The sequence below is a fragment of the Crocuta crocuta genome, unplaced genomic scaffold (genome assembly GCF_008692635.1).
Source record: "Crocuta crocuta isolate KB4526 unplaced genomic scaffold, BGI_CrCroc_1.0 scaffold87, whole genome shotgun sequence".
Taxonomy (NCBI): Eukaryota; Metazoa; Chordata; class Mammalia; order Carnivora; family Hyaenidae; genus Crocuta; species Crocuta crocuta.
Genome location: NW_027532166.1, coordinates 5,913,031 through 5,936,144, shown reverse-complemented (window position 1 = coordinate 5,936,144; position 23,114 = coordinate 5,913,031). Strand labels below are relative to the sequence as shown.

Genomic DNA, 23,114 nt, shown 5'->3' with positions numbered 1-23,114 from the left:
CATTCATCCCATTACACATATATACATTCATTCCTATACACACACACACACACACACACACACACACACATTCATTCCATTATATATATTCATTCCATTATATGTATATATATATATATATTATATAGATAGTGATAGCCATCTATCAATGGACACTTAAGTTGCTTCCATATGTAGTATTATAAACAATGCTATAGTAAACACAAGGGTGTATATATCTTTCCAAATTAGTATTTTTGTTTTCTTTGGATAAATGCCCAGAAGTAAAATTACCAAATCATAAGGTATTTCTATTTTTAATTTTTTAAGGATCCTCCATAACATTTTCCACAGTGGTTATACCAATTTGCATTCCCACCAACAGTGCATGAGGGTTCTCTTCACATCCTTCCTTGCCAACATTTGTTATCTTTTTTTATACTTAAAAAAATTTTTTTTATGTTTGTTTATTTTTGAGAGACAAAGAGAGACAGTGGGGAAGTGGCAGAGAGAGAGGGAGACAGAATCCAAAGCAGACTCCAGGCTTTGAGCTGTCAACACAGAGCCCAATTTGGGATAGGGCTCGAACCCATGAACCACGAGATCATGACCTGAGCTGAAATCGGACACTTAACCAACTGAGCCACCCATGCACCCCTGTTATTTCTTATCTTTATGATAATAGCCATTCTGACTGGTGTGAGGTGATGATGTCTCGCTATGGTTCTGATTTGCATTTCCCTGATGATTAGTAATGTTGAATATCTTTTCATGTATCTGTTGGCCATCTGTACATCTTCTTTGGAAAATGTCTATGTCCTCTGCCCATTGTTTCATTAGATTATTTGTTTTTTGGTAATGAGTTGAATGAGTTCTTTATATATTTTCGATATTTACCCTTTACTGGGTAGATCTTTTGCAGATATCTTCTCCCATTCAGTATGTTGCTTTTTGTTTTGTTGATGGTATCCTTCACTGTGAAAAAGCTTTTTAGTTTGATGTAGTCCCAATTGCTTATTTTTGCTCTTGTTGTCCTTGCTTGAGATCTAAAAAAAATACTGCTAAAATCAGTGTCCAAGAGTTTACTGTCTATGTTTTCTTTCAAGAGTTTCCTGGTTTCAGGCCTTACACTTAGGTCTTTAATCCATTTTGAGTTTGTTTTTATATATGGTGTAAGAAGGTTGTCCAGTTTTATTCTTTTGCGTGTAGCTGTCCAGTTTTCCCAACATCAGTTATTGAAGAGGTTATTTTTTCCTCCATTGTATATTCTTTTTAAAAATTTTTAAATGTTTTATTTATTTCTGAGAGAGAGAGAGAAACAGAGAGAGAGAGAGAGAGACAGCATGAGCAGGGGAGGGTCAGAGAGAGAGGGAGACGCAGAATCCGAAGACAGGCTCTAGGCTCTGAGCTGAGCTGTCAGCACAGAGCCTGATGCGGGGCTCGAATCCATGAACCGTGAGATCATGACCTGAGCTGAAGTTGGATGCCCAACCGACTGAGCCATCCAGGCGCCCCTCCATTGTATATTCTTGCCCCAATATTAAAGATTAAGTGACCATACAAGTTTGAGTTTATTTCTCGGCTTTTTATTCTATTCTATTTTATTTTATTCTATTTATAGATCACATAGTGATCTATGTGCCTATTTTTGTGTGAGTACCATACTGTTTTGCTTATTATTGCTTTGTAGTGTATGGTTTGAAACCTGGGATTGTGATACCTACAACTTTGTTCTTCTGTCTCAAGATTGCTTTGGCTATTCAGGGTCTTTTGTGGTCCCATACAAATGTTAGGATTATCTGTACTAGTTGTGTGAAAAATGCTGTTGGTAGATAGTGGCATTGAATCTGTAGATTTGGGTAGCATGGATATTTTATCAATATTAATTTTTCCAATCCATGAGTGTGGGATATTTTTCCATTAATTTGTGTCTTCTTAAATTTCTTCCATCAATGTCTTACAGTTTTCAGAGTACGAGTCTTCTACCTCATTAGTTAAATTTATTAGTAGGTATTTTATTCCTGTTTTTGGTATTTTCTCCTTTTTAATGCAATTATAATTTGATAAGTTTTGCTGTATGTATACAACAAGATAATGAATGTATCTGTTACTCCCAAAAGTTTCCTTCTGCATCTTTGCAATCGTTTTCTCCCACCCCTCTGCCAAGCTATCCTTTTACTCCTATTCTTTGACATCCACTGATCTGTTTCTGTCATTATAGATCATTTCCTAGAGTTTTATACAAATGGAATCATAAATGGCATTATACAGTATGTGAAAGAGTGCTGTTTTAAGAGCTGAATATGAAAGAAAACAAAATGTTTTACCTATTAAATGTAAATGTACGGCAATATTATATTTTTTAACTTTTAATTCTGTTTGTTTATTTTATTATTGAAGGACTGTTCCTCGCACATGGTAAAATATTTAGATAACCTGAAAATACAGGTACAATGAAAAGAAAGTTTCTCTACTACCATCAAACCCCAAACCTCTAGTCCCTGAGTTTTCCTCTCAAGAGACAACCACGATTACAAGTTTCTTGTATATCCTTCCAGAAATAGTTTATGCATATATAGTTGTCTAGATTCATCAACAAAATAGAACATGCTGTATCTTCTGTTTTGCAATTTACTTTTCTTTTTCATATAACAGTAGATTTTTTAATTGTTCCTTAAGAGTACATAGAGTACACTTCGCTATTCCATGTCTGCGTACTAATCCAATGTGTGGATTTCTTTATTGAGCCTTCTATCAATGGACATTTAAATTATTCTCCACCACTCCCCTGTGAATTTTAACACATGTAAACAATGCTGTACTGAACTTAAATCGTTGAGTATTCATGTCATTATATCTGCAGGCTAAATTCCTAGAAGAAGGATTAGTAGGCCAATTAATGTGTTTTTCAAATCTTAATAAGTAGAAGCAAACTGTCCTCCAAAGGAGTTGTGTCCATTTTTTTTCTTTTTTTAAAATGTTTTATTTATTTCTGAGAGAGAGAGAGGCAGCGTGAGCAGGGGAGGGTCAGAGAGAGAGGGAGACACAGAATCTGAAGCAGGCTCCAGGCTCTGAGCTGTCAGCACAGAGCCTGATGCAGGGCTCGAACCCACAAACCGTGAGATCATGACCTGAGCCAGAATCAAGAGTTGGACACTTAACCAACTGAGCCACCCAGGCACCTCTGGGACATTTCTTTAATATAGCTGAGCATCTTTTTTTTGTGTGTGTATGTTTATGAATGTTTGTGAATCATTGATATTTTTTACAGTTATCTCTCTATACGTAAAGCAATATTTTAAATCAGCCATTTGTATGCTGCTGGAAATTTTTGGTCAAACCTTGGAATTCTCCCCCCAGCATAGTGGCCAGGACCTCAAGGGATGGGACGGAAAAGCTAAGCTGCCAGTGTCTCCTCTCTTTCTAGAGATCCTCTGAGGATTGCTAGGGAGTCTAGCCAGAAAAACTATACAGGCATACCTTGGGTTTTTTTTGTCTTGGNCTGAGCATCATTTCATGTGTCTGTTGGCCATCTGGATGTCCTCTTTGGAGAAGTGTCTGTTCATATCTTCTCAGGCATACGTTGTTTTATTGTGGCTTCACTTTATTGCATTTTGCAGATATTGCTTTTTTTTTTTTAAACAAATTGAAGGTTTGTGGCAACCCTGCATTGAACAAGTTTATTGGTGCCATTTTTCCAACCGCATTTGCTCACTTCATGTCTCTGGGTCATATTTTGTATAATTCTCTCAATATTTCAAACTTTATTATTATTATATTTGTTATAGTGATCTGTAATCAGTATTTACAACTTGCTAAAAGCTCAGATGATTCCTAGCATTTTTTATCAATAAAGTATCTTTAATTAAGATATACACATTGTTTTCTTAGACATAATACTATTATTGCATTCTTAATAGACACAGTATAGTATAAACATAACTTTTATTGCACTTGGAAACCCCAGAATTCTCTTTACTTGCTTTATTGCCATATTTGCTTTATTGTGATGGTCTGGAAGCAAACCTACAGTATCTCTCAAGTATGCCTGTATTACAGTCTTTGTGATTGTGTACATAACATTCTTTCTGGCTGGCAAAACTGATTTTGATAGTGTTCTGAAGTATTCAACTCAAAGGCAATAAGAGTTTTCCTATCTTTCTTCCTAAATTATGAGACTTAATTATGGTAAAAATAAAAAATAATGTCTTTGTGAGAGGCAAAGCCCTAGGGACACAATTAGAAAATTAGCCTTCTCCAGTTCCTATCAAAGTTTGTATCTTGCTTACTAATTAAACTAAAGAGGAAATTTTAGAGGCACCTGGGTGGCTCAGTCAGTTGAGCGTCTGACTTTGGCTCAGGTCATGATCTCATGGTTCATGGGTTCAAGCCCCGCACCGGGCTCTGTGCTGACAGCTAGCTCAGAGCCTGGAGCCTGTTTCAGATTCTGTATTTCCCTCTCTCTCTCTGACCCTCCCCTGCTCACGCTGTCTCTCTCCCTCTCTCTCTCAGAAACAAATTTTAAAAAACATTAAATAAATAAGAAATAAAGGGGAAATTTTAAAAAAACTAGGAAAAAATAGAGGAAAAGTGGTAGGAGTAGCAATAATACATCCTTCAGACTTAGGATCTACCTGGAAAATTTCATGAAGTATTGTAAACTGGAGCAAGGTCACTAGGAAAGATACCTTGCACAATATAAGAGAATAGAAAATCCTTTTTAGAAGCATTGCTTTCAGGAAACTTTGCAGAACGTTGATGATCTGAACACAGGCTTTCAAAGCGTAAATGGGACCCTGTCTTGTCCTATAGCTGCCACTGGTCTGGTGAATATGTGGTATTTCTGGTTGACAGGTGTAGTGGTGTTGAACACTTTATTTTGGAAGTTATCGGGCACCTCCCTGACATGGAAATGGTGATCAATGTACGAGATTATCCTCAGGTTCCTAAATGGATGGAGCCTGCCATTCCAGTCTTCTCCTTCAGTAAGGTAAGTATAGGGGAGATGGAAGGTGGTCCTCTAGAGTATGAGAAGGAGATGATTGTCCTATGACAGAGTCTGATGGGTAATGGTGAGAATGACACCTGAGGTCCAGGAATTGGTGTATGTCCCTCTTAGCTTCACAGTGGTTGAGCAATAAGACTGAGAAGATGGGTAATGTGAGTAAGATTGCTTAAGTGTCTTTAAGTTTAGGGATGAGGGGGAGGGAATAATGGATGCTCAAAGAACCTATAGGATATTGAAGGAAAGGTTCAGAGAGCCTACAGAACATAGGAGAGAGGGGTTCAAGATAGCTCATGGGCTTGGAGCTAGGGAAAACCTTCGTTCAAAAATATTTGTTGAGCTCCTATATATATATAGCTTTGAGTCTAGTTATGGAGGAATAGGAGTACTAGTTCACACTTGTGGACTTGGAGAGTTTCAGATAGTTAATATCTTCTCAATGCCCAGGTTCTTGCAAATGTGTATTGGAAGGGATGGGCCTTGGTTCCCTAGAGACTAGGTATGACCACATTTAGGGGTGGGGGTGGGAGGGCTAGAAGACAATGGATGGAAGATTCTATGGGGCAAGGGTGGGTTTAAGAAAACCCGATTGTCTTTGAGAAAAAGAGTACCATCTCTGATGTGGTTTCTCTAAAGAGGGACCTTTTATCCCCATTTTTTCTTTATCACCGTTTACTTTCTCACTAGACTTATTATTTCCTGTGTTGCAAGTGGGCTGAGGCCACATTTGTGTTGCATTTCCCATGGTTTAGCCTCATTTCTCAAAAGTGCTTGGTCTTGTTGTTTGTCATGAAACCCTCCCAGAAGAACAGATAGAGGCTCCCATGTAAGTCACTAAGGATTTTATGCTTGTTATCTAGTTGTTTCTGTGTATGGTAAAGTATGACCATCAGTATACATCAGTATACTTCTTTTTATCTTCTCTCCTTTTCGTTTTTAAACTAGTGACTCCTAATTTCCAAGAGAAGGCTTTTAGTCTTTCAACTTTACAGTAATTGAACAGCTTCTATTGAGCAGCTTTTATGTCTGAGCTGTTTTGTGAATCACATACCATTTTTTAAAAGTATTTGAGAATATGCAAAGAGCATATTGCATGTGTAATTCCAGTGAAGAAGCTGAAGAGTTAGAGGTTTATCAGGCCAAAGTTTTAACAGAAGTAACCATAAAAAGAAAACAAATGATTTCAAACTTTTGTCAAAAGATGTGGGATAATATCCCTTTCTCCCATTCTGCACATGAGCATTTCTGGTCCTGATCAACATATAACCAATAATTTATTGACCAACCAGTGTGAGCTCAATAGTACCACAGTATTAGGTAGTACTAATGAACACTTATTGATTACTTACTATGTACCAAACACTAGTCTAAGCTTTTCACATGTACTAACTCATTTAGTAAGCCCATTAGATAGGTAACATTATTGGTATTATTATTTCTCCCATCATAAAGATAAAACAAGCATAGAAAAATTAAGTAGCTTGCCTAGAGTTGGAAGGAAGTAGAGTCAGCATTCAAACCCAGATGATCTGTTTCAAGAGCCCCCACCCCTTTAACCATTTACTGCACTGTGATTTTTGTTCTCAAAAGATCCATCTAGGAAATAGTCAGGAACTGGTAAGATGGTATATATTCCAAATGTAAGAGCAGTTAAAAGATAAGAGAGCTGTGTGATGATTAAGAGGTAGGCATTTTATTTCCTTAAACTAAAAAAAAAACCCTAACAAACAGAACTTTGGGTAACTGGAAAAGTTGACCTTTAATGAGATTTTTAAATTCTGGGATTCAGTGAGCCCATGAATTTTAACCCACAGTCATTTTGTCCTATACTGTCTGGAGTTCAGACTTTGCAGACAAGGGAAAATATATTTTTGGCAATGTGGCACTAGAGCAAGACCTTGTTCAGATCCTGTGGCATGACTGTAGTTTACTTCTTCTCTCTCTGTTCTGAGACTGATTTAGAACAACCTTTCTGTTTCTGTTGAAGACATCAGAATACCATGATATCATGTATCCTGCTTGGACATTTTGGGAAGGGGGACCTGCTGTTTGGCCAATTTATCCCACAGGTCTTGGACGGTGGGACCTCTTCAGAGAAGATCTGGTAAGGTAGGTCTTATAGAGAGGTTTAATTTGTCCTTCTTTGTAGGTCTTATTGAAATAAACTAGTGTTTGTTTAAGTTAAAAACAAAATAAAAACTATAGCATAAGCAATATAAAATATTTTTATATTTTATGTGTATAAAATATTTACATATCCATCGGAAAAGAGCAGAACCTACCCTAGAGTATCAGCAATACCTTTGGGGAAAGGAGAATAGGAGCCTTTTCTTTTCTTCTTTAAATTTTTCTGTATTTTTAAGATTCTCCAAATAAGAGTGAGTTACTTTCATAATTAGAAAAAAGTGAAGGACCATGTTGTGGGGGAGAATAGAAAATTATTAGGAGGAACATAAGTATACTTTATAACTTAGAGCTAAGTCCTTGAGGTGGAGATCGGGAGGACATAAATGTCCCATAAGTATCTCAAGTACAAGCTTATTCCTGATCCTCCTGATTCACAACTGAGACATGCCTGGATCTGTTGAGTCTATCTGCTGTCATTTCAGAATTTAGATTGTCCATGTCATCCAAGCTGTAGGTATTTCTTACCTTGCTACATTTTGCATTTATGATTCAAACAACATTGGTACCTAATAGTAAACTTCTAGAAATACTGTCTTTATAGATCTCCTCTCAAGTAGAGTGAGGAAGCAGAAATTTAATTTATTTCCACAAATACCTATCACCTGTACCATGTATGGCTGGAGATTCAAAAGGGGTTGAAAAGAATGTCCCTTTTCTAAAGAAACATGTAGGGCTGAAGTCCTCAATGGTGGTTAGACCCACCAAATAAAAAATGAGTCTATTATCTAGTAGGTGTACTTTGAAAATGATTTTTTAAGATACCTTGGTTTCATACTTCATAGAACTAGAACTGGAAATTGTCCTTTCCAACTCTTTCTTTCAGGAATGAGGGAATGAAGGCCCAGAGAGGTTGAGTGACTTGGTCAAAGTCAGGAACCAATCTAGGCCTGAAGTCCAGGTATCCAAGTGGATTACCCTCTCTACATTACCAATTAACCTTACCCATCCTCTAAAGAGGGAAAAATAAAAAGGTTTTTAACCTGCTTTTCTTCAAGTTTTTCTTGGCTTTAGTTATCTAATCCTTTTTATTTTTCAAGTACTTGCAAATATGGTTTTCACACTCTTCTACTCTTCCTTTTTTTTGTAGCTCTTTTTCTACCTACTATCCATCTACTTTGGGTTTTTTGTTTTGTTTTTGTTTTTGTTTTTTTTGAGAGAGAGAGAAAGGGAGAGCACAAGCAGGGAAGGGGCAGAGTGAGAAGGAGAGCGAGAATCTCAAGGAGGCTCCTCGCTCCATGTAGAACCCCTCACAGGGCTTGATCTCACAACTGTGAGATCATGATGAGCTGAAATCAAGAGTTGGACAGTTAATCAACCGAGCCATCCAGGCACCTCTACTTTGCTTTTTAAATATTTAAAAACAACCTTTTTTTTTCTAATTATGAAACCTATATATGCTCATAAAAATGTAGAAGTATGTCTAACATGGGCAACTTTTCCCCCCACTTGTCAGTGTGTCTTAGAAATGTTTCCATGTCAGTACATATGAAACTACCTCATTATTTTTATTAGTTGCATGGTATTCTACTTCATGGATAATAATTTACCTCATTATTTTCTATGATAGACTTTTAGGCTACATATGTAATATATGCAAAATTTGTTACATACCTTAAGAGACTGTACATCTTAATACTTTAGTGTTATTCTAAGAGCAAAGATATTCTCCTTTATACAATCACGCTGCAATTATCAAATTCAGCAAACAGTGTTGGTACAACACTTAATTACCCTACTAATGTCCTCTATGGCACATTCTACCTCCAGTATAGGATACAGTCCAGGCTCATGTGTTGCATTTAGTTGTCATTTCCGTTTAGTCTCCTGTAATCTGGAACAGCTAGTTCTTCAGCAGTCTATTTCGTGACATTGACGTTTTGAAGAACACAGGCCACCTATTTTCTAGAATGTATTTCAATTTCGTTTTGTCTAGTTGCTCATGATTAGACTCAGCTTATGCATTGCTAGCTTGAATACTGACCTAAGCGATTTTTGCATCCACCCATACCTCTTTTTTTTTAATGTTTATTTATTTATTTATTTTGAGAGAGACAGTGTGTGTGTGTGGGGGGGGGGGTGCTGAGAGAGAGGGAAAGAGAGAATCCTGAGCAGGTTGCATGCTGTCAGCACAGAGCCTGGCTTTGAGCTCAGTCTCACAAACTGTGAGATCATGACCTGAGCCGACATTCAGAGGTGGATGCTTAACTGACTGAGCCACCCAGGCACCCCATTTCTTTAGAGATGTGGATTTTGATCACTTGGTCAAGGTGTTACCAGTTCTCCACTGCATAGTTACTCCCCCCAACCCCCGCCTTATAAACCACTAACCCAATTTTTAGGGAAATAGATTCTTTTAAAATTTAAGCTTATAAGAACATATTTTTCTTTTGATATCTTCCCCTCTTATTCTTCAGTTGAATTTATTCATGATTACAAAATTATAATTTTATTTTTTTAGAGCACTCCATTCAAAAGCTCTAGCCATGTGATTTCACTTCTTACTTTGAAACTTTAATAATCTCCTTGTTTATCTGCACTGATATCTGCCTGCTATTTTTCTAATCTTTTGGGGGTCTGTCTCTATTGACTTACTTTTCACTCTGTAGAAGAATTCAGTGTTTCTGTATTTTAAGGATTTCTGTCTCTACTGTCATTGGGGGTAGGGAAGGTGGTTACAAAAGGGGTCTGGGGCAGTACCAGGCTGTGGTGGCCACTTTTAGCACTTGCCTGGGGAAAAAAGTCCTAACATGGGTCTTTTGAGGAGTGGGTAGGTGGGTAGAAAGAATGATGGAGAGAGAAAACAGAGATGGTACAAGTCTGTGTATATTAAATACAGCTTTCCCAGGGACCAAGGAAATTTATACTTAGTATAAATTGATACTTTTTTGCTTGGGTAGTTTGGCAATATATATCAAAATATAAAATGTGTATATCTTTGACACAGCCATTTCACTTCTAGAATTTATCCTGAAGAGTTAATTGGTAAAGGTGTGTACACAAAGATATTCACTTCAGTGTTGTTTGTTAAAGCAAAGTGTTGGAAATACCCAAGCCCATGAATAAGTAATAAAATGAATTATGACATGGATATAAAATGGAGTATTGTGCCTGAGTGCAAAGTAAAGGTAGCATAGGGCTTAAAAACAGGGACTCTGGGTTCAAACTCTGGCTTCTATTAGCTGTGTGACTCTGGGAAAACTGCCTACCTTCTCAAGAGCCTCAGCTGTAAAGTAGGGATAACAAAAGAAATCTAAAGAATTGTGAAAATGGGTATATATATATATATATATATATATATATATATATATGTGTATATATATGTATATGTGTGTATATATGTATATGTGTGTATATATATATGTATATATACACATATATATGTATATATAAGATCTGTGTTACAGAGAGCAAGATTTCTCAATATTGGTAGTATTGACATTTTGGGCTAGATCATTCTTTGTTGTAGGGGACTGTCCTGTGCATTAGAGGGTAGTTAGCAACATCCCTGGTCTTAATGTCACTAAATACCAGTAGCAGTCCCCCAGGAGTGACAATCAAAAATGTCTATAGTCATGGCCAAATGTCTTCTGGGGGGAAAGGGGCAAAATTACCTCCAATTGATATGGAGACATAATTGGCAGGAAATTCTTCACTGAAATGTTCAGTTGCTAAGAGTAGTTATCTATGGGTAGGAAGGTTCCAGATGATTTTTCTACTTTTGTTTTATGCTTTTCCATTAGAATTTTATATAGGGGTGCTTGGGTGGCTCAGTCGGTAAGCATCCAACTCTTAGCTTCAGCTCAGGTCATGATCTCACAGTTCATGGGATCAAACCCCACATCAGGCTCTGTGCTAAGAGTGCAGAGCCCACTTGGGATTCTCCCTCTCTTTCTCTCTCTCTCTCTCTCTCTGTGTCCCCCCTCCACTCACATGCCCATCCCCCCAAATAAACTTAAAGAAAGACTTTTATATAATGAGCATATATAATATTTCCACTAAAAAGAAAAAACCCTGCAAACAAAAATAACCCAGTGGTATATAGTGTTTATATTTTGGTGGGAGGGAATATGGGGCACAATGAGAGACAGTTTTGGCTTTGATTGGAGAATCAGGTAAAGATGGTCTAGCAAGGAAAAGCTCTAAGATAGGCCATGAAAATAAGCAATGCTCTCAGCTGAGAGAAGCTGAGTAATGTGACATTTATGTATCTAAAAGTATTTTTACCTAAAACGTTTATATCCTAAGTCTCTCCATTATGGTAAATAGTGTAGCAATCCCTCATTAACTCCAATTCAACTGTCCCCCTCATTTTTTAGAGGAAGTCACTACAACTCTGTGCAGGACCCCTATCAAGGAAGTTAAGAATGCTGCATCTGTGAGCTAGCAGCTTCAGCAAGGAAAGCTGGTCATGGAAGTGTGTACTGAGACCTGAGTTTCAGGGACTTGGTTTCATGGAGCATTTAGGATAGTCTCAAGAATACCAGGGTGCTCTGCAATATCAGACACATTTCTGAAGATGCTGCCTATGCATCCAAACATTAGGTCATGGAGTGATTTGTTTTCTTGCCCTTAATTCAATTTCTGGTATTTTCTACAGTTCTCTTTGCCTATTAGGTTTATCAATAGCACCACTCTATGTAAAGCAGAGAAGAAATCCTCATTGTATGCATTAAATAGCTCTAAACATGTCATTTAGGGGCTGGGAACTTTTTTTTCAATGTTGTTAACTTATTAATGGAGGAACAGATTGTAGATATTATTGGCTAGAACTTCCAAAGGGATGAAGTAACAACAAAGGGAAATACAATGTCATTGAGGGCTTTTTCTTTTGAAAGCCTGGGTCAGACTTATTGAAAAATGTCAAGCTCTGAACTCATCCTCAGAAATGGTTAAAACACATCCTCATTTGGTTAAGAGAAAAGCATAGAAACTCATTGAAATCTGTTTTTAGGTCAGCAGCACAGTGGCCATGGAAGAAGAAAAACTCCACGGCATATTTCCGAGGATCAAGGTGACTATATTTTCTGACATTTTACAAAGAAATTGGTAAGACATAAGTAATTTTGAGGGTGTGAAGATCTCTAGTTCAAAGAGAAAAAGCTAACAGAAAAGTAAATGTAGAATCACAGAATTTTAGACTAGAGAACTCAAATTATTTGCCCAAATCACTCTTTCTTGAGTTGAAATTGAAAGAGGTAAGTTTCATTCATCTAGTCATTGAACAGGTATTTAGAATGCCATGAGTATATTAGGCATTGAGTGTATGTTGAAGTGAACAGCTGAGTTTCCTCTTGCCTGAGAGATTATAATTTCCTATGGGTAGCTTCTGACCTGGCCCTCTGCTAGTCACTGTGCTAGTTAATGGAAGAGCAGGAACTATCACCAGATCTCCTGACTCCTTTTTTCATGAAGCCATGTGGCTGCCAAATAATAGTGGAGACCACAGACTGAGACTGGTGAAAATGGAAAGGGAAGCAGGGAAGAAAGAGAGGAGGGAGAGGGAAATGTTGGTGAAGGACCCTCTCCATGTTACTCAGACCCACATCCCTGGTGCCAAGAATGGTAACTGCCATGCAGATACAGGATGACTATCTGTTGCACAGATTAACAGAACAGGGACTATGAAAGGAAAAGGGTCTTGTCATTTTCCTGGTGAGTCCTTGTTGGAGATCACACCCTCTCCTGAGTCAGTGAACTTGAGAACACAGACAGGCCCAGTAGTCATTGCTTACTGGTCCTTATCACCTTCTCTGATCCTCAGATCTTGAGATCACAGCTTTTTAACTTGGGATCCATGTGTGGACTTGAAGAGTTCTAGGACTTCCTATAATTATATGGGGATATGTACACTTTATTCTAGAGAGCGGGTCCCCGAGAGGTCCAGGACCTGTCAAATATTAGGACCATCTGCTACTTGGACTTTAACTAGGACTTTTTCTACATATAAATCTTCAGGTTTTTAAGCCCTTTAGTTTTCTTTTTAATTTAAATGTTATGCTGGACTTTACAGAACACACACAATACAGGTCATGTAGCTATTTTGGTGAGGGGTGATTACCTAGTCACATAGCTGTGAGTACTCATGATTATAGAGGCTACATGAGCCTTCCCAAAAGGGAACTCATTCCCTGGGATATGCCTGAAATGCTCAAAATGACATCCTCTCAAAGACTAGATGTAAACAAAGAAGGGCCCAATACTCCCCATCTATGAAGGGTAAATAGCCAGGAAAACAGGCAGGAACACCTACATGCTGCAGGGCCCAGTATCCCCCCACCTCTGCTGTACCCAGTAAGTTATCCATCTGTGTGTACAGTCATTGCATTGGGTCCAGTTACAGCTTACCTTTCAGAGATTGGGAATAGTATTATGGTGGAGGACACATGTTTTGTCTCATGTGTTTCTTTTATAGGACAAGTCCAGAACGGGATCCTCTCATTCTTCTATCTCGGAAAAACCCAAAACTTGTTGACGCAGAATACACCAAAAACCAAGCCTGGAAATCTATGAAAGTAATCACAGTCGTCTGAATAGAACCATAGCAGTGAACATTCTCACTCAAAGAACATTTCTACCTGGGTAGTTCCAGATTAGGTTTCCTCTTAACGGTAGATGAATGTAGAGAAAGACACGAACTAGTAATAGCATATATGTAAATTATGCTTTCAAACTCACATTGCTTTTCTGGGACATATTATGAGTAGTATTTTTTTTTAAACTACTTTGAAGGTTTAAACCAGAGGACACAAACTTTTTGTGGAAAGGGCCAAATGGTAAATATTTTAGGCTTTGTGGATTGTATGGTCTTGTAATTACTCAACCCTGCCATCACAGTGTGAAAGCAGCCACAGACAATATATAAATGAATGAGCCTGTCTGTGTTCTAATAAAACTTTATTTATAGCATGGAAAATTGAATTTCATGTAATTTTCACATGTCATTAATATTCTTCTTTGGGTATTTTTCAAGCATTTGAAATCTAAAGATATTCTTAATTTGAAACTTAAAAATATTCTTCGTTTATTTACAACTCCCCAAGTGATTCTAACGCAATGCTAGCAATGAGTGGCTCCTTCAGGTTGGAGTTCATCTCTTTCTTCTGTGACTTCTTGCCTTATTCAAAGAACTTTAAGCCCTAAATGTCCTCATTTGAAATTTCCACATGTCATATAAGGATGATGTGAAAAGAAGTTTTAAACTTCTTGTGGGAAAACTAAGTGGATCTGAGATGTATTATGTGATTGTTGTAATCAAACAGGATCAAATGAAGGCTAACAAACTTCGTTGAAAAATAAAAATATGAAAAATGTATCCATTCAGCACAGCCTCTACTGTGGGAAGCTGCAAAAGCAAACAAGACTTGTTTCCCTCATCAAACTGTTTGTTATCTGTTAAGGTAGCTGGTATATAAATGGGGTTCTCAAACTCAGATGCCCCAGGGGTCACAGGAGTGAGCAAGAGAGAGAGCTGAAGGTTTGGTCAATGCCACCAAGGGAATAGGAACTCAGTTTACCAGACCTTCCTTTTATGTTTTACAAGAAATGTGGAAATCAGGATTTTTGGAAGAAATATCTTACCACCTGTAAATGTTGGCAATGGTTTGAATTTTTATTTTCTAATACTTCCCATCCCCAAGAAAATCTGTATATGGATTATACCTCTGAGCCCACCAGCCACCACCTGTAACCTCCTGTATGTATACTTTACACAGAGTGAAACACGCTGTAGGTTAGGACCTCTGAGTTCCGAGGAGGATTCATGTGGCTTTGGGAGCTTGAACTCTAAAATCAGATAGGCCCAATTAAAACCCTTGCTCCTTTACTTGGGGCCATGTGACCCGGAGCCAGTCTCCCAACTTTTCGAGGCCATGGCTTCTTCATCTATAAAATGGGATAATAATTCCACTGAATATGTTTATTCAGGACACTGAAATGAAGTCATGTTGATGGAATGCTTAACAATGCTTGCTGCATACTGGTCTTCAATAAATACTACCACTCTCAATACTAATAACTCCCTTTTTGCTTAAAGGATACCTTGGGGAAGCCAGCTGCTAAGGATGTGCATCTTGTGGATCACTGTAAATACAAGTAAGACTTCCAGGACTCCTGACTCTTGGTTTCCCTATTACATCTGGAATAGCTTCACTTTGGGAGAAAACTTTAATACTAGGTCCAACTGAGGTTTATGAAAGCCCTATTAATTCATTTGTTTGTCATTTACTGAGAACATGCTGTGTGTACAAGGTTCTCACCCGAGTTGTGTGGGAACTGTAGAGACCATGGAAATGGTCCCTGCCTCAATAGACCTGGCTGCTAGTAACCAAAGTGATGGGATTCCTGCTCTCCACACCTTATCCAGCCAATAGCTAAAGTTAATGTATTTATCAGGTTAATAAGAGTTTAAATTTCAAAATGAATAAAGCATATGTAACTAAAATATTAGAATTCAGTGCCAGGACTAAGGATTAGGTTAACAAGTAAAACCAAGTCAGGATGAGGAAGTAGGGTGATTCAAAGAGGCAAATGCTGATTACACTACACAATAGAACTCTAGGGTAGAAGCAACTCTAGTTGGAAACAGGGGTGCATGCATGAGAAATGCTGAAAAGACAGTGTTCTTTTCTATGATAGCTTTTTTCCAGGGGGCATTTCTTTAAAGATTGATTAGGTACACCCGATTCTCTTCTCCAGAATTCAGAAGAAGAGGGAACAGGGAACAGCGGGTGCTTTTGAGGTACCCAATGGGCTTTGGGGAGCCATGACTCATTAGAGACATTAGGCCCAGGAAAGCTTGTAGGAAAGGATAAGGTACTGTTTCCATCTGAGCCTTGCATCTCTCTGTCTAGACCCAGCTTGTGGCCCTGTCTAGGTCTACCTGGAGAAAAAAAACCCTCCTTTCTCCCTCAGGTGGCATTCCCTGACACAGCCAGTAGCCTCTGGAAACCCACAGGGATATGCAGATGTGTCCTTGAAAGCTGAAAATAGGAAGGGAATGGAGAGGTGTCATAAAAGGAGAGAAAGGGAGGAGGAATAAGAAGAAAAAGATCCTATCTGTGGCAGCAGGCATATAGTATTGAGTATATTTTGCTCTTTCTTTCCCAGGTATCTGTTTAATTTTCGAGGTGTAGCTGCAAGTTTCCGGTTCAAACACCTCTTCCTCTGTGGTTCACTTGTTTTCCATGTTGGTGATGAGTGGCTGGAATTCTTCTATCCACAACTGAAGCCATGGGTTCACTATATCCCAGTCAAAACAGATCTCTCCAATGTCCAGTGAGTGGCTCTCCCCAAACAAAGTGGCTAATGACTCCCACAGTCTGCCTCTAAGTCACCAGCCATTTAAGGCATTTATACTGATGACTTTTTCCCTTTAAAGCTTTTTAAAAAAATTTTTTTTAAATGTTTGTTTACTTTTGACAGAGACAGAGACAGAGCTAGAGAGCGAGCAAGGGAAGGGCAGAGAGAGGGAGACACAGAATCCAAAACAGGCTCCCAGTTCCAAGCTGTCAGCACAGAGCTCAATGCGGGGCTCAAACTTACAGACCATGAGATCATGACCAGAGCTGAGGACTGAGCCACCCAGGCGCCCTGAAAGCTTTTTTTCTTAACCGGTTTGCATACATAGTGTTACCAGTCAACTAGTCTATATATTAGATTTAATCTGAAAAAGTGCTCTAATGCTAGTTTGAAATGTAATATTCAGGCAATCCATAGTAGAAAAGCTCTTATCTCTCAAAGCTAATGACAGGGATATTAGATTTTGTCATAGTGTGAAAAAGACTTTCAGATACATGAGAACTGACCCCACTGAAGCTGAGGCCAATTTTCTCACATGATGGGAAGAATGAGGAAGAGATATGGAAAGGGCCCAGAAACATGAGCCCAGTGCCCTCTTCTGGGGGTGACAGCAGGAGACAGGAGGGAATTTTTTTTTTTTTACTATTGACTTCTGATGTGTGTCATTGAATATTTCTCTATTTTCTCAAGTATGTCCCAAATCTACAACAGGATGCCGTTAGCCTGTATGTGGGCTTATTGTTGTTGTTTTGGTCCTGTCAGAACTCAAATACCTTTGCTTTAAAAAAGAAACAGGGGCACCTGGGTGGCTCAGTTGGTTGAGTGCCTGACTTCGGCTCAGGTCATGATGTGGTGGTTTGCAAGTTTGAGCCCCACATCGGGCTTGCTGCCGTCAGTGCAGAGCCTGCTTCAGATCCTCTGTCCTTCTCTCACTGCCCCTCCCCCACTTGTGCTCTCTCAAAAATAAATAAAACATTTTTAAAAATGAAGTAAAATGAAAATAAAGAAATAATCAATACCCACCTATTTAGAGATTAACCATAGATCTCAGTCTGTGGTCTTTCTTTCTTAGCTCTGTCTATATTTTAGAGACTAATGTTTCTTTCCATTTTAGGGAGCTGTTGCATTTTGTAAAAGCAAATGATGATGTGGCTCAGGAAATTGCTGAAAGGTAAGTTCTGTTCATTTTTCCTTATCTATTTTACTTTCTCATCCCCAACTAAAGTCACATGACTGTAGTTATCATGGTGATATCTGTATTTCATCCTCAATCTACAGAGATAATCAGAATGAAAACTTTCCAGGGGGAAAACACAAATTCACATATGTCCCAAGCCCATCTTTTATAGAAGTAGACTGAAATCTTTGAGGTAATTAAACAAGAATAGAGTTTCTGAGAATTCACTCTTTATGTGTTTACTTTTATTTATTTATTTTAATTTTCTTTTAAATATTTATTTATTTTGAGGGAGAGAGAGACAAGAGTGTGAGCAGGGGAGGGGTAGAAAGAGAGGGAGACATAGAATCTGAAGAAGGCTCCAGGTTCCAAGCTGTCAGCACAAAGCCCGACATGGGGCTTGAACCAATGAACCACGAGATCATGACCTGAGCTGAAGCCAGACACTTGCCCAACTGAGCCACCCAGGTGCCTCTGTATGTTTATTTAAAAAAAAATTAAGTTCTATTGCTAAGTGCATACGTGTGGATACGATGGCTACAAGGTTGGCCTTGGGGATCAAAAGAGTTAATCGTGTCTAACATTCTGAATAGGACTTGGCACAAGGTAAGCACTTACATGTAGGCTGTTAGAATTATTAAATGCTGTGCTTTAAGTGTTCTTGTTCATCTTGTCTCTAGGGGAAGCCAGTTTATTATGAACCACTTGCAGATGGATGACATCACCTGTTACTGGGAGAATCTGTTGACTGAATACTCTAAATTCCTGTCCTATAATGTAACAAGAAGGAAAGGCTATGATCAGATTATTCCTAAAATTTTGAAAACAGAACTTTAGTCATCATCATCAGACCACAGTCCTCTCTGGCAGCAGCTCTTAGATATCCTGTGGTGAGAAGCTTACCATGAGTGTGGCACCTCTACCTTGAATACCGTTATCAAGCCAAACACCTGGTTTTCCTCATCATGCTGCACCCAAACAACTCTTGAGAAAGGTCCAAAATGTGTATACTATGGACATGCAGCAGCTCAACACTTTGGCTAAATAAGGACCAGAAATATGAGATGTGGGTTTTGAACCTAATTCTACCTTTCATTTTCTTAAAACCAGTCACAGCTTGTGCCTCAGATCATCCATACATGTATGTCCATCACTGTGAAACTGACTGTGTCCATCAGAGGATACTTTGTCCCATTATTTGGAGCAGAAAACTAATCATTTGGAATTAGTACAATTCGTCACTGCAGTTCAGTTATTTTAGGTTTAATCTCGGTCACTGTATTTTAATGTAGGAAGCCCTATGGGGCTTGTGAAAAATACTTGGGGATCATTTCCTGAAAGGTCTAAGGCAGCAGTAGTTGTGCCATGCAATGATATGGCAGTTCTCTTTTGTAAAAGCATAAGCTTTTTCGTACTCAGGAGGTTTCTATAATGCCATATACAAAGGGGCCAATTGCATGAGTAATTATTGCAATTGGATTTCAAGTTCCCCTTTTTTGTGCCTTCACACACTACTTCTTTTTATGGTCTCTATTTTAAAAAAGACAAAAACCTCTTAATAAATTTAGAAAGTAGTCCTACTCTTTAAAGGAATTGTGCACAAAACAGCAACTTTTCCTCACCCCTTGCACACCCTTAATATTTTTCCTCTTTAAATTGGCAACATTGTCCACAGTCTGGACAGCGTGCAGGGACCTCGAGGAGTCTTCACCTCTGAAATGTTACATTGGGCATTTAGATCATCCAAGTTGAGCACTTACTTATATAGGAGATATTTCAGTGCAAAAATCCATGTTGGAGTGCCTCTTTTTCCCTTTTTTCCCTTTTTGAAAGACTCAAATAGTTTAATCTCTCAGGATGCTCTCCCTTTTATAGTCAAAAGTAAAGAAAAATTTTTAGATGAAAACCCATAGTTTGATGACTCAGAACCATCCTGTCCCTTCAGCCCAACTTTTCCACAATTAGATCTACTCTTTTCCTTTGCTTCTTAAGAACTTTGGTATATTAGTTGGTTTCAAAATTAGTAAATGTGAGGTTCAGTCATATAAAATCAGGGATTTTATTCCATTAGTGAGAAAAGTACTTGGCTTTTTAAACTCCTTTCCACAAATGTTTAAGTCTAAGGACCTTCCTAGAGGAGGAGTTGAATATCCTTGGTAAGATCATTGCATATAATAAGGTAGACATCGAAAATTAGATGTTTTGTTTCTGAGTATTAAAAATTCATGGGGACCATGTCCTTAGGTGCTAGAAGTCTAATGAGAAGCAGTCTAGTTTTTTATGTTGTACAGTGGTTTTGCCTTGTCAGTATGAGGCCCCAGTAGGTGTTATCTTTCTGTGTTTTAATTTTCCTGTCACTAGACTAGAAACAGAATTTTCTGTTCTTTGAATGAAGATCTGAAACTGCATTTCCCTGTGAATTTCCCATTTTGCTTCAAGTTCCAGCTTAAGCATCCTGTCTCTGGATCCTTTCTTTCATTCCTCTAGCAGTTAGGGGCTATCATAAAACTTTGCTCATGCCTGTGTTATATAATATCACATTGTACTGTAATTATTTGACTATTTCTACTACTGTTCTGTAGGCTTCTTAATGGGTGGGAAACATGTTTTACTCATCTTGAGGTCTCCATTATCCAGTACAGTGCCTCACACAGTAGATACTAAAGAATTATTAGAAGGAAGGATGGATGGTTGGATGGATGGATGGATGGATGGATGGTTGGATATATGTATGTATGTATGGAGACAGCTAACTTAACTAGATCCTATTTACAGATTGACTAGCCATTTGCTCCTAAGGGGAACTGGATATGACTGTAAGAATTGGATCAATGCAGATTCTCATCTGCTCCTTGAATAGCCAATAAGGGAATCTTTGTATTTAAATTCAGCAAATGTTACTCAGATTTTATACTTATCTGTTTACCTCAGTGTAGGTGGTATGAGAATGGTATGTAACAATATGACAAATGCATGTTTTTGAAAATAATTTTTATCCCCATAACTTGTGAAGATTGTTGTTGTTTGTTGTTAATACTGTCTAGCTCCCAAAATTACCCTTTCCTCTTCAGAAGCCTAAAGGCCATACTTTTCTTAGAAAAAAAAAAAGAGAATAATTTAGTTTATTTGAATGAAGTGGGATCATGGATAACACACGTCATACTTTATCTGGAGAGGATCTTCTGTGTGATGGTGTCAGTGTCACATCTTATTCTACTGTGGCAGATCAGGTTCTCCTCATTGCCAAGAACAGAAACTTCTAGCTAGTTTAAGCAAAAGAACTTATTTAGGAGGATATGAAGGCATCTCAAAAAATCTAAACAAGTTTCATAGCAGAAGGAGAGAAAACGGGGAAACTCCAGGAAACTCAGCAAGAGTTTTGGACTGCTCTAGAGTGCTGCTCTCTGCAGTTCCAGAGACTGCCAGGCTCTGTCTTTCAGCCTGAGATTCCCAAGAGAAAAAAATTTAACGGGCTCCTTTGGTTGAGTTCCAAAGGGGATACTTTCCTACCCTTGACCCCTATACTGACAACAAACAAGAACACACACAAGTATATAAATATCCATCTTCCCATGCATCCAAATATGCCATCACTTCAGATAATCCTACTGCATCCAGATGTAAGGTGCGGTGGGTAAGGCAGAGGGATACAAGTTAATATTTAGCAAATACTGCTTGAGCAACCACTCTGCACAAACAGTAGGAGATAAAATGTTTAAAACAGGCTTCCTAGCCTCAAGGGGCTCTGTGGTTGAGATGATAAATAACGATATGAGAAACATCATAGGCAGAAGATGATTATGGTGACATGAGGCCTTAATCACAAGGCCAATTATTCATACAGACAATGTGAATATGGAGTTCAGAAGAGGAAGAAATTTCCATCTAGTGCAGAGGGTTATCTTCATGGAGGTAAAAATTGGGTTATGCTTTGAGGGATAGATGAAGTAAATGAAGTCCTTGAGAATTTTCAAAATTCGTTCTTTTTAAAAAAATTTATAGTTTATTTATTTTTGAGATAGAGACAAAGCACAAGCAGAGGAGGAACAGAGAGAGAGAGAGAGAGAATCCGAAGCAGGCTCCAGGCTCTGAGCTGTCAGCACAGAACCCAATGCAAGGCTTGAACCCACAAACCACAAGATCATGACCTGAGTGAAAGTCAGACGTTTAGCTGACTGAGCTACCCAGGTGCCCCGAAATTCATTCTTTCTATCTGTGAAAACAGTTTGTCATATATATTACAACAAACTGTAATATATGTAGCAAGGGCAGTACCTGGTGAGAACCTAGCAGGGAAAGGGAACACTACTGATCCCTAGGAGAAAATTCACAATGGGGGAAGAAGCTGTTGAGTTCTATGAGTGGAACTCAGCAACAAGGACTGAGGATAGGTGAATGGTGGTTCTGGGTAGTGTGGTGACTATACTGAAATCCTTCCTGGATGCCTTTACTCTGGTGGCAAGGGCACATGCTAGGGAGGAGAAAGCTGTATTGAAACAGAGTAGTCCAAATAAACCTCATAACACCTTTTGGCTTAGCATTGCTCTGAGACCCCTCAAAAAGGGCAGACCAGAGAGGAAGGAGAGTATTTCCCTAGTGATTATAAAAAATAAAAAAAAAGTAAGACCTGGGGTCTTGGAGAAACAGGAGTGTGGGAGGGTGACAGAAGGTAGAGCCTGAGAAGCAAAGATGGAATAGCAGTAACAGTGTAAGCAGTTACCAAAGGTCTGGGGACTTCTTGAAGTGGCAAAGGGAACCTTACAAATGAGGGTCCCAAAGTTACCCAAAGAAAGCAGCTATGGGGAAAGTGAAATTTGCCTGTGAATAAGACATCATTTTTATCTACAGGGTAGTGAGTCCTGAGGACATTTGAGTTGTATATAAATGACTTCATTTAGTAACTACTTACATCCCTGCTCCACAATTGAAAGCCCTCCCTCATCCCAGAATGATTCTGGAATCATCACAAGCATTTAACTTTTCCTACATGTAGATGACAGACTTCACAGTGGTTTTCTTGGGCTTTCAGGGTTTAAGACTGTGTCCTGGTGCCTACTCCCATCTATCTGGGATAAACAGCAACCTGGAGTCAAAGCCAGCAGTCTGGGAATATGAATTCTTCATTCAACAACCTATATGCTAGATGCCATGCTAGGTCCTGGACGTACAGAGATGAATATACCTGGTCTCTGACCTCAGAGTTAGTTTGTTGAGACACATCAACAGATAGGAAGTTGTGATGCAGTATAGTAAGTGCTATGATGGGAGCTAACCTACTACTGTCTCCCAGATGACTGTCACTAATTCAGATGTACTTATTTACTCCTCTGGGACTTTTCTTTAGGATTTCACCTATCAAATTCCAAAATTCTATTTATTGTATTCTACTAAAGAGTGTAGCAGTTTTGAAGTATTACATCTAGAAAGGAATAAGAGAGGGGTAGGGATTGACAAAAAATAAGGGACTAT

General features: G+C 38.4%; 1 protein-coding gene across 1 annotated transcript in view; it reads left to right on the top strand.

The window, feature by feature from the left end:
* POGLUT1 (protein O-glucosyltransferase 1) overlaps positions 1-20,657 on the top strand; it is a 25,348-nt gene extending 4,691 nt beyond the window's left edge. The window contains exons 4-11 of the mRNA XM_077776714.1: positions 4,834-4,969; positions 6,972-7,093; positions 12,123-12,182; positions 13,584-13,683; positions 15,204-15,262; positions 16,277-16,444; positions 17,583-17,639; positions 18,326-20,657. Of these exons, the coding sequence (XP_077632840.1) occupies positions 4,834-4,969; positions 6,972-7,093; positions 12,123-12,182; positions 13,584-13,683; positions 15,204-15,262; positions 16,277-16,444; positions 17,583-17,639; positions 18,326-18,482 (859 nt within the window). The 3' untranslated portion in view covers positions 18,483-20,657. The remainder of the gene's footprint in view (positions 1-4,833; positions 4,970-6,971; positions 7,094-12,122; positions 12,183-13,583; positions 13,684-15,203; positions 15,263-16,276; positions 16,445-17,582; positions 17,640-18,325) is intronic.
* The last annotated feature ends 2,457 nt before the right edge of the window (positions 20,658-23,114 follow it).